General features: G+C 47.0%; 1 protein-coding gene across 15 annotated transcripts in view; it reads right to left on the bottom strand.

Annotated features, from left to right (window-relative positions):
- The window catches only part of LOC143282204 (leucine-rich repeat serine/threonine-protein kinase 1-like), a 132741-nt gene that overhangs the window by 53013 nt on the left and 67228 nt on the right, over nt 1-12500 (bottom strand). For all 15 annotated transcript variants that reach the window (XR_013055224.1, XR_013055223.1, XR_013055226.1 and 12 more), the window contains 4 exons: nt 9713-9883; nt 6893-7204; nt 5858-6017; nt 2865-2986 (listed from right to left, as the gene is read on the bottom strand). Coding sequence is in view for 8 of the 15 variants with exons in the window: in XM_076587799.1 (XP_076443914.1) it covers nt 2865-2986; nt 5858-6017; nt 6893-7204; nt 9713-9883 (765 nt within the window). In the remaining 7 variants the exon portion in view is untranslated. The remainder of the gene's footprint in view (nt 1-2864; nt 2987-5857; nt 6018-6892; nt 7205-9712; nt 9884-12500) is intronic.

Genomic DNA, 12500 nt, shown 5'->3' with positions numbered 1-12500 from the left:
GAGGGGCAGAGAGAGAGGGGCAGAGAGAGAGGGGCAGAGAGAGAGAGAGAGAGACAGAGAGAGAGAGAGAGACAGAGAGAGACAGAGAGTTGGCTCAGTGGAATCATGTCCACCTAGGAAGCAAGAGAATCTGAGCACACTGGTGCAAATCCCACACACATGCCAGTATTTTCTTGATATGTTTTTCTTTTTTTGCCACAGCAACAAAAGGGTTGTCCCTGGCAAAGTTCTGCTGAAAAAAAATCCACTTTGATATGGAAACAAGTACACTTGCAAAGTTGAAAAAAAAAGAAAGAAAAAAGGTGGCACTCTCACTGTAGCGCTACGCTCTCCCTCAGAAGAAGAGCCCAAATTTGACACAATCAGTTGTGACAAAAGAATAACACAATATAACACAACACATAAACACAACACACACACACACACAAATAAGGCAAGAGCAAAACCAAAAATTTTTTTGAAACTGACAATCCTCACACCCACCCTTTTACTTTTCTTCCCAGCTCACCCATTGTTGCCCTTGACTTTGTTCCCTTTCTCCCCCCCTTGACCCTCCCCCCCCCACCCACATCTCCCCTGAGACATTCCTCTCATTCTTTCTTCCCCCTCACATCACCTCCTCTCCCCCCTCCCCCACTCCCAACCCCCTTGACCCCCCCACATCTCCCCTGAGACATTCCTCCCATTCTTTCTTCCCCCTCACCTCACCTCCTCTCTCCCCCCAACCCCCTTGACCCCCCCACACCTCCCCTGAGACATTCCTCCCATTCTTTCTTCTCCCTCACCTCACCTCCTCTCCCCCCCCCAACCCCCTTGACCCCCCCACATCTCCCCTGAGACATTCCTCTCATTCTTTCTTCTCCCTCACCTCACCTTACCTCCTCTCCCCCCCCCAACCCCCTTGACCCCCCCACATCTCCCCTGAGACATTCCTCCCATTCTTTCTTCTCCCTCACCTCACCTCACCTCCTCTCTCTCCCCCCCCCAACCCCCTTGACCCCCCCACATCTCCCCTGAGACATTCCTCCCATTCTTTCTTCCCCCTCACCTCACCTCCTCTCCCCCCCCAACCCCCTTGACCCCCCCCCCACCTCCCCTGAGACATTCCTCCCATTCTTTCTTCTCCCTCACCTCACCTCCTCTCCCCCCAACCCCCTTGACCCCCCCACACCTCCCCTGAGACATTCCTCCCATTCTTTCTTCTCCCTCACCTCACCTCCTCTCCCCCCCCCCAACCCCCTTGACCCCCCAAAATCTCCCCTGAGACATTCCTCCCATTCTTTCTTCCCCCTCACCTCACCTCCTCTCCCCCCTCCCCCACTCCCAACCCCCCCACATCTCCCCTGAGACATTCCTCCCATTCTTTCTTCTCCCTCACCTCACCTCACCTCCTCTCCCCCCAACCCCCTTGACCCCCCCACACCTCCCCTGAGACATTCCTCCCATTCTTTCTTCTCCCTCACCTCACCTCCTCTCCCCCCCCAACCCCCTTGACCCCCCCACACCTCCCCTGAGACATTCCTCCCATTCTTTCTTCTCCCTCACCTCACCTCCTCTCCCCCCCCCAACCCCCTTGACCCCCCCACATCTCCCCTGAGACATTCCTCCCAATCTTTCTTCTCCCTCACCTCACCTCACCTCCTCTCCCCCCCCAACCCCCTTGACCCCCCCACACCTCCCCTGAGACATTCCTCCCATTCTTTCTTCTCCCTCACCTCACCTCCTCTCCCCCCCCCAACCCCCTTGACCCCCCACATCTCCCCTGAGACATTCCTCCCATTCTTTCTTCTCCCTCACCTCACCTCACCTCCTCTCCCCCCCCCAACCCCCTTGACCCCCCCACACCTCCCCTGAGACATTCCTCCCATTCTTTCTTCTCCCTCACCTCACCTCCTCTCCCCCCCAACCCCCTTGACCCCCCCACACCTCCCCTGAGACATTCCTCCCATTCTTTCTTCTCCCTCACCTCCTCTCCCCCCCCCCCAACCCCCTTGACCCCCCCACATCTCCCCTGAGACATTCCTCCCATTCTTTCTTCTCCCTCACCTCACCTCCTCTCCCCCCCCCCAACCCCCTTGACCCCCCACATCTCCCCTGAGACATTCCTCCCAATCTTTCTTCTCCCTCACCTCACCTCCTCTCCCCCCCCCAACCCCCTTGACCCCCCACATCTCCCCTGAGACATTCCTCCCAATCTTTCTTCTCCCTCACCTCACCTCCTCTCCCCCCCCAACCCCCTTGACCCCCCACATCTCCCCTGAGACATTCCTCCCAATCTTTCTTCTCCCTCACCTCACCTCCTCTCACCCCCCCAACCCCCTTGACCCCCCACATCTCCCCTGAGACATTCCTCCCATTCTTTCTTCTCCCTCACCTCACCTCCTCTCTCCCCCCCCACCAACCCCCTTGACCCCCCACATCTCCCCTGAGACATTCCTCCCATTCTTTCTTCTCCCTCACCTCACCTCCTCTCCCCCCCCAACCCCCTTGACCCTCCACATCTCCCCTGAGACATTCCTCCCATTCTTTCTTCTCCCTCACCTCACCTCATCTCTTCTCCCCCCAACCCCCTTGACCCCCCCACATCTCCCCTGAGACATTCCTCCCATTCTTTCTTCTCCCTCACCTCCTCCCCCCCCCCCCCAACCCCTAAATCAAGAAGACTGGTGTCCAGTTTCACTGTTCCTACAAATGCTATCTACATATCACGTGCACAATGCATCAGGTTTGGGTGTTCAATCCCCCTTTTTAAGAAAAAAGAAAAGAAAAAAAAAGATATATTCCTATCAGGAGCAGAATGCAACAGATTTCTGTATGAAAAAAAAAAACCCCAACCCACCAGCAGACATGTAAAATGTACGTACCATGAGAACCAACATGGCCATGCTGGCCAGCCAGTTGGGATCCAGGAAATACATCTGTCCCAGCCCCTCCGCCCACACGTCATAGTGCAGCACACTCCCCATCGGACTCCACACCTTCAGAGCTGCAACAGTTTCAGTTTCTCAAGGAGGCGTCAATGCGTTTGGACAAATCCATATACGCTACACCACATCTGCTGGGCATGTCCTTGACAACACACTGTCCAAGCAAACATTTATCAATCAGACATGTCAATCCTGCTACTGTCAATCAGTTCCATCCGGAAATATATGTCTATTGACGCCACAACTAGACTTGTCGTTTCTCTCATTCTCTCTCGCCTTGACTACTGTAACTCTCTATTGTTTGGTTTGCCTGCTTCATCCATTCAGTCCCTTCAGCGCATACAAAATTCTGCTGCCCAACTCGTCCTCAGAAAGAAAAGATCTGAGCACACCACTCCTCTTTTGCAACATCTCCACTGGCTCCCTGTCTCACACCGAATAAAGTACAAGATCAGCACTCTATGCTACAAATGTATTCACAAATCAGCCCCTTCCTATCTCTGTGGCTGCCTTCACCTCTACACTCCATCTCGCTCACTACGATCGGCTTCGGATCCACTCCACTTACGCATACCCAGATTCAAACTCTCGACTGTTGGCCGCCGTTCTTTCTCTGTCTCTGGACCTTGCAATTGGAATGAACTTCCTCTTTCGCTTCGTCAAGTCTCCACACTCAGCTCTTTCAAGTCTGGCCTAAAAACCCACCTCTTCCCAAAATAGCCTCCCTTCCCTGCCTCTTCCTTGTCTTTAATTTCTCCAGTTTTAGAGTTATGCGTGCGTGAGAATGACTGGTGCGAAAGCGCTTAGATTTGTTTATGCACAAGATTCAGCGCTATATAAGTACCATTATTATTATTATTATATATATATATATATAAGAAATACAAATATATATATATATATATATATATATATATATTTGTATTTCTTTTTATCACAACAGATTTCTCCGTGTGAAATTCGGGATGCTCTCCCCAGGGAGAGCACGTCACTATACTACAGCACCACCCTTTTTTTTTGTATTTTTTCCTGCATGCAGTTTTATTTGTTTTTCCTATTGAAGTGGATTTTTTCCACAGAATTTTGCCAGGAACAACCTTTTTGTTGCCGTGGGTTCTTTTATGTGCGCTAAGTGCATGCTGCACATGGGACCTCGGTTTATCGTCTCATCCGAATGACTAGCGTCCAGACCACCACTCAAGGTCTAGGGGAGGGGGAGAAAATATCGGCGGATGAGCTGTGATTCGAACCAGCCCACTCAGATTCGCTCGCTTCCTAGGCGAACGTGTTACCTCTAGGCCGTCTCTCCACACATATATATTAGTGTACCTATCAGAGTTAATTCCTTCCACAGAATTTTTGCCAGAGGACAACACTCTCGTTGCCATGAGTTCTTTTTGTGTGCGTCAAGTGCATGCTGCTCACAGGACCTTGGTTTGCTGCTCACAGGACCTTGGTTTGCTGCTCACAGGACCTTGGTTTGATCTTGGTTTCCTGCTCACAGGACCTTGGTTTGCTGCTCACAGGACCTTGGTTTGATCTTGGTTTGCTGCTCACAGGACCTTGGTTTGCTGCTCACAGGACCTTGGTTTGATCTTGGTTTGCTGCTCACAGGACCTTGGTTTGCTGCTCACAGGACCTTGGTTTGATCTTGGTTTGCTGCTCACAGGACCTTGGTTTGCTGCTCACAGGACCTTGGTTTGATCTTGGTTTGCTGCTCACAGGACCTTGGTTTGCTGCTCACAGGACCTTGGTTTGATCTTGGTTTGCTGCTCACAGGACCTTGGTTTGATCTTGGTTTGCTGCTCACAGGACCTTGGTTTGCTGCTCACAGGACCTTGGTTTGCTGCTCACAGGACCTTGGTTTGCTGCTCACAGGACCTTGGTTTGATCTTGGTTTGCTGCTCACAGGACCTTGGTTTGCTGCTCACAGGACCTTGGTTTGATCTTGGTTTGCTGCTCACAGGACCTTGGTTTGATCTTGGTTTGCTGCTCACAGGACCTTGGTTTGCTGCTCACAGGACCTTGGTTTGATCTTGGTTTGCTGCTCACAGGACCTTGGTTTGATCTTGGTTTGCTGCTCACAGGACCTTGGTTTGCTGCTCACAGGACCTTGGTTTGATCTTGGTTTGCTGCTCACAGGACCTTGGTTTGATCTTGGTTTGCTGCTCACAGGACCTTGGTTTGCTGCTCACAGGATCTTGGTTTGCTGCTCACAGGACCTTGGTTTGCTGCTCACAGGACCTTGGTTTGCTGCTCACAGGACCTTGGTTTGATCTTGGTTTGCTGCTCACAGGACCTTGGTTTGCTGCTCACAGGACCTTGGTTTCTGGTCTCATGCCAACGACTAGGTGCTTGGTGGTTTTCCAGTCAAACTTGGGAGAAAGGGCAGGAGCTGGAATTGAACCTAGACCCTCATGGACTCTGTGTTGACAGATGAGCGTCTTAACCATTCCGCCACCTTCCTCCTGCAGCAACAAAAAGAAAACAATTGACGTGGCCATGCCCGATGGTGGCGCAGTGGCAATGTACTCAACTAGGAAGCGTGTGTTCTCCAGTCTATGGATTTTTACACCCCTCTCGACTTACCCTTGAGTGGTAGTCTGGCTGCCAGTTTTTCAGATGAGGTGACACACACATCGAGGTCCTGTGTAAAGTTCCCAGTAAACTCTCATCCCAAACTTTAGGGGTGAAATATGTCCCAGTAAAGAGGGGTGGGTGCTTGCAAGACAGTTTACAGTACTTCCCACTAAAAGAATGGGCTCCCAGCCAACAGTAAAGTTCCCAGTAAATGCTCATCCCAAACTTTAGGGGTGAAATCTGTCCCAGTGAAGAGGGTTTGGGGGATGGGCACTTGCAAGACAGTTTACAGTACTTCCCACTCTTCTACTGAAAAATCTGCTGCAAAAAGACAACCACCATTCACCCACCTTCCTGCTGGTCCTCAAAGATGTGAAAATCGGCCGCAGGGTCAGAGTGCAGAAGGTCGTCGAACTCTTGCTGCGTGAGATACGGAGGCCGGCCCTCCTGCCAGAACTTCTCCGCCATCTTCCTCATCTTCTCTTCAATCAGCAGGTAGCTATGTGGCACCTGCAATCAGGCCATGGTTAATCAACATTAGGATTATCATTATTTAAAAAAAAATTATTTTACTTTATTTATTTTATTTTATTGTATTTTATTTTTATTATTATTTATATTCATTTTTATTTTATTTTATTTTATTTTATTTATTATTATTATTTTTTAATTTTATTTATTTATTTATCTATTTATCTCAAGGCCTGACTAAGCATGTTGGGTTACGCTGCTGGTCAGGCATCTGCTTGGCAGATGTGGTGTAGAGTGTATGGATTTGACCAAACGCAGTGATGCCTCCTTGAGCTACTGATACTGATACTAATCAACTGCAATTTGAAAAATGGCACACCAGGACGACTATGACGTGAAGCAGAAGGCATGCCTGCCTTTTTCATGTGTGAAGCAAAGTAGACTTGATCAGAAGAAGAAGCAGAAGTAGAAGAAGAAGCGAATAAGCCACTATATACAGGGCTGACGGGCGCAATAGCCAAGTTGTTAAAGTGTTGGACTTTCAATCTGAGGATCCCATGTTCGAATCTCGGTAATGGCACCTGGTGAGTAAAGGGTGGAGATTTTTCACATCTCCCAGGTCAACACGTGTGCCTGAACCCCCTTCGTGTGTATACGCCAGCAGTAGATCAAATACGTACGTTAAAGATCCTGTAATCCATGTCAGCGTTCGTTGGGTTATGGAAACAAGAACATACCCAGCATGCACACCCCTGAAAACGGAGTATGGCTGCCTACATGGCAGGGTTAAAAATAGTCATACACGAAAAAGCCGACTCATGTACATATGAGTGAATGTGTTGCCCATGAACGAAGAAGAAGAAGAAGAAGACAACGAAAACAGGGCTCACAAAACAGTGAATGGTCTCTCTCACCAGCTGCCCGACGATGAACTCCAGAGGACGGACGAACTTGACCAGGGACAGCGCTGAGCTGTACACAGCCCTGCGAAGCTCCACCACGTCCTGTTTCAGCATCTGTCTGGTGACGAACACCACGGAGCACAGGTGGGGATAGATCTTCTGCTCGTCCTCCTTGGGGTACAGGCCCATGCTTCTCTCCCCCTTTTCTCCGTACATTGTGCTGACGTCCCGGTGAAACTGGAGAACCCGGCCGTTCACCTCCGCTGCCGGAATGCGGTCTCTGAACGTCGCAGCGATGATGACACTGACCCGGCTCAGTCTGGACTGTGTGACAATAAGGAAATAAATGAAAGAAAAAAAAGGAATCAAGAGAGTTTGATTAAACACATAAAACTATTATTATCATTATCCTTATACTTCCGAAAACAGAATATGGCTGCCTATATGGTGGTGTAAAGACGGTCATACATGTAAAAGCCCACTTGTGTATAATCATACGAGCGAACGCAGAAGTTGCAGCCCACGAATGAAGAAGAAGATTATCCTTATTATTATCATAATTACTGTTACTATTGTCACTATTATTGTTGTCATAATCATTTGACATAAGTTTACAGTTGGGCCAACAGCAAAGTGAGAGTTGTATCATCAATGGTTTCTCAATTGAAATAGGAAATCATTTACAGCTTAGTCTTTTGTGAAGGACTATGACTCTCAAACTTGGAGGTAAGATTGCACTGGCTCTTAGTGCTGCAGCCTTGGGGGCTAGTCTGGCCTTTGGGAACCATCCTAACCCCAGTTGTCCTAAAACCCTCTTGGCTGAGAGATTGGGGATGTAACGTGGGCAAGGCACTCTCCACTGCAAATTCTGGCTCAGCATGGTCCAGGACAGCAGTTGCCTCCTCTGCTGTTCTGACGGTCATAGTCGGACATAACTGACTATCATACACTGTCATTATCATTACTATCATCATCAGTATTATCATCATTATCAAACGGCGGTTCTTGAGGGTGTAACTAAACAGCACTGCACGGCTCACAATGACACAATATGATTTTCTTAAATCAATACGTGTTTACAAACCAGAATAAAAGTAAAAGTCAAACTGACAAAAACAAAAAACAAAGAGAAATATACCACTACTACTAATAACTAGAGAACTATACCACTACTACTAATAACTAGAGAACTATACCACTACTACTAATAACTAGAGAAATATACCACTACTACTAATAACTAGAGAAATGTACTACTACTACTACTACTACAACTACTACTACTACTAACAATTATAATGTGGTTTCAGACTTGCAATGTTTTCTGTTGTCCCATTATTTCAGTTTCAGTGGCATTCCTTTCAACCTGAAAAGTCTAGCACCTAAACCACCACTCATGGTCTGGTGGAGATGGGAGTACAAATCCTGGTCCATTAATATACGGGACTCAAACCCCAGGACACTTGCTATTTACTCTGGTGGATGACCACTAGGCCACTGTTCCACATTATCCATCTCATTCCTTATGCTCCCCACAGACACAGTGATCAACACATCCACCCCACAGACACAGTGATCAACACATCCACCCCACAGACACAGTGATCAACACATCCACCCCACAGACACAGTGAGCGACACACTCACACACTGATCAACACATCCACACACTAACGTATTAACACACTCACACACTGATCAACACATCAACACACTAACGTATTAACACACTCACACACTGATCAACACACCCACACACTAACGTATTAACACACTCACACACTGACCAACACACCCACACACTGACGTATTAACACACTCACACACTGATCAACACATCCACACACTAACGTATTAACACACCCACACACTAACGTATTAACACACTCACACACTGACCAACACACCCACACACTAATGTATTAACACACCCACACACTAACGTATTAACACACTCACACACTGATAACACACCCACACACTAACGTATTAACACACTCACACACTGACAACACACCCACACACTAACGTATTAACACACTCACACACTGATCAAAAAACCCACACACTAACGTATTAACACTCTCACACACTGATCAAAAAACCCACACACTAACGTATTAACACTCTCACACACTGATCAAAAAACCCACACACTAACATATTAACACTCTCACACACTGATCAACACATCCACACACTAACATATAACACACCCACACACTGATCAACACATCCACCTCACCCCAACCTTCATAATGACTCAAACGCTCACCCATCCACCCACACGCAAACACTGATCAACACACACAGAGACACAAACACACATGCACCAAACCATACAATAATCAACACACACACAAGCACACACACACACACACACACATGCACCAAACCATACAATGATCAACACACACACACACACATGCACCAAACCATACAATGATCAACACACAAACACACACACACACACACACTCACACACACACTCACCAAACACACTGATACACACACACACACACAACATACACACACACACACACACAAACACACACACACACAAACTCACACATACACCCCCCCACCCCCCCAACACACACAAACTCTCACACACACACAAACACACACAACACACAAACAACACACACGCACACAACACACACAACACAAACGCACACAACACACACGCACACAACACAAACGCACACAACACACACACACACAACACAAACTCATCCACACCCTGACCCAGTACATCCCCTACACACACCCCACCCTACCCTCCCCCTCACACCCCCCATACCCTCTCTCCTCCCCCACACACACACCCACCCTGATGTTGCTCAGCCAGTGACTCAGTCCAGAGACGTCCTCGTTCATGTCCCACACCAGGAGGAAGAGGGAGTTCTCTGACCACAGCAATGGGTGCAGGGACACAAACTCTGGGCTGCCCGCCAGCTCCCAGATGTGAAGCGTGATGACGGGTCGGTCGTTGTTGGTTCGCTAACCATAGGACAAACAGAGTAAGGATTACAAAACATGAGTGTCAAAGAATCGATAGACAGACAGAAATACGAAAAAACTTAGCTGCATGAAGAGCACAGGATCAGGAGTCAAGATGGCTGCCAGAAAAAAGAGGGCGCTAGTCAGGGATGCACAGGGGAGGTAACCAACTTTAGGAGGTTAACGGCTGTAGCTTCTTTCATTTTCTCTGCAGAGGCGGGTAGTAGTTTGCACAGGACAGGAATCAGACCCCTGCCGGAGTCTGCACTAGTGGGTCACGGTTAAGTATGTGTAATTAAATAAGGAATTTCAGCCAGAGCAAATCGACAATGTCACTTATCTGAAAAAAAACCCAGTCGCCATTGTGAAAGATTAATCACTTCCTGCCGGGAATGTCGTTTCATTGGCTAGCAGACGGCGGTCTAAAGGCACACACACACACACACACACACACACACACACACACACACACACACACAGACGTCTTATCAATGAGTTGCTGCAAAGATTTTTGGCCAAGAGGAGCAAACAGATAGGCCTGGTTTGCATATGCACATGGTACACGTATGACATGGTACAGTATATGACACCAAAATTTGATTTGATCAAAAAGATTATGCTTCATCTTTAAGTTCAGTTTTAGCAACCTGTTGGCTGATGCCCTACACCCATTCAGTCCTGCTAACTAACCCTAACCCATTCAGTCCTGCTAACTAACCCTAACCCATTCAGTCCTGCTAACTAACCCTAACCCATTCAGTCCTGCTAACTAACCCTAACCCTAACCCATTCAGTCCTGCTAACTAACCCTAACCCATTCAGTCCTGCTAACTAACCCTAACCCATTCAGTCCTGCTAACCCTAACCCATTCAGTCCTGCTAACCCTAACCCATTCAGTCCTGCTAACTAACCCTAACCCTAACCATTCAGTCCTGCTAACTAACCCTAACCCATTCAGTCCTGCTAACCCTAACCCATTCAGTCCTGCTAACCCTAACCCATTCAGTCCTGCTAACTAACCCTAACCTTAACCCATACAGTCCTGCTAACTAACCCTAACCCATTCAGTCCTGCTAACTAACCCTAACCCTAACCCATTCAGTCCTGCTAACTAACCCTAACCCTAACCCATTCAGTCCTGCTAACTAACCCTAACCCATTCAGTCCTGCTAACTAACCCTAACCCATTCAGTCCTGCTAACCCTAACCCATTCAGTCCTGCTAACTAACCCTACCCCTAACCCATTCAGTCCTGCTAACTAACCCTAACCTTAACCCATTCAGTCCTGCTAACTAACCCTAACCCATTTAGTCCTGCTAACTAACCCTAACCCATTCAGTCCTGCTAACTAACCCTAACCCATTCAGTCCTGCTAACCCTAACCCATTCAGTCCTAACCCTAACCCATTCAGTCCTGCTAACCCTAACCCATTCAGTCCTGCTAACTAACCCTAACCCATTCAGTCCTGCTAACTAACCCTAACCCTAACCCATTCAGTCCTGCTAACTAACCCTAACCCATTCAGTCCTGCTAACTAACCCTAACCATTCAGTCCTGCTAACTAACCCTAACCCATTCAGTCCTGCTAACTAACCCTAACCCTAACCCATTCAGTCCTGCTAACTAACCCTAACCCATTCAGTCCTGCAGCAGTTTACAGCCTTGACACTGGCAGGCTTCCATGCCATTATATTGATGCAGAACAAAATAACCCACAGAAAAATATACTGTTTTTCCTTTGATTTACGTGTGGCACGTCCAGAAACAGTGTAAAATCTAATTCTCTCTGTGTGCAGTTTATGCATACATAGAAAAATGAAAACTGTTTCAAGGAAACAAATTCTGATGCCAGAGCCGCAATGCTCAGGCACAGGGCTTTAATGAGTTAAGGTCAAACTGTTGAGGGACTTGGGTCTTGTGATGTCATAATACACTGCTATTATGTGTAACCAAAACAATACAGCAAAACAACAACAAATCCATCACTGTAAGCACCTGAAAATCTTCAGAAATTGTTTTGAAAGAATGACAAATGTTTTGCAATCATTATATCATAATGAATCATATTCTGAATTTTTTTATTTTTTAACCTGTTGACTGCTGAGCCTCAGTGAAATGAGATCAGTGTGGCATGAATAAGTGCAAGTGTACTTTTATAAAGTGCACATGTACTTTTAAGAAACACAAGTGTACTTTTAAGAAGTGCAAGTGTACTTTTAAGTGATGTAATTGATTTTATTGAATAAGACTAATGCAATCCCAAGAGGAAGAAGTAAAAAAAAAAAAAAAAAAAAAAAAAAAAAAAAGACCTGTATGATTATATTTTATCTTATCATCATTTTCTAAAGATTAATTTACTTATTTATTTCAATCTATTTATTCATTAATTTGATTACTTATCTACTTATTTGTTTATGTATCTTTTTTTCTTTTTCTTCTTTATTTTTTCTCCCTCAAGGCCGGACTAAGCGTGTTAGGTTACGCTGCTGGTCAGGAATCTACTCAGCAGATGTGGTGTAGTGTATATGGATTTGTCCGAACGCTGTGATGCCTCCTTGGGTAATTGAACTGAACTGAACTGAACTGAATTGATCAAAAGAATGGACTCTGCAGG

Source organism: Babylonia areolata, chromosome 5, assembly GCF_041734735.1.
Source record: "Babylonia areolata isolate BAREFJ2019XMU chromosome 5, ASM4173473v1, whole genome shotgun sequence".
Classification (NCBI taxonomy): Eukaryota; Metazoa; Mollusca; class Gastropoda; order Neogastropoda; family Buccinidae; genus Babylonia; species Babylonia areolata.
Note: the sequence above shows the minus strand (reverse complement) of the source record. Positions and strands in the feature narration are given on the sequence as shown.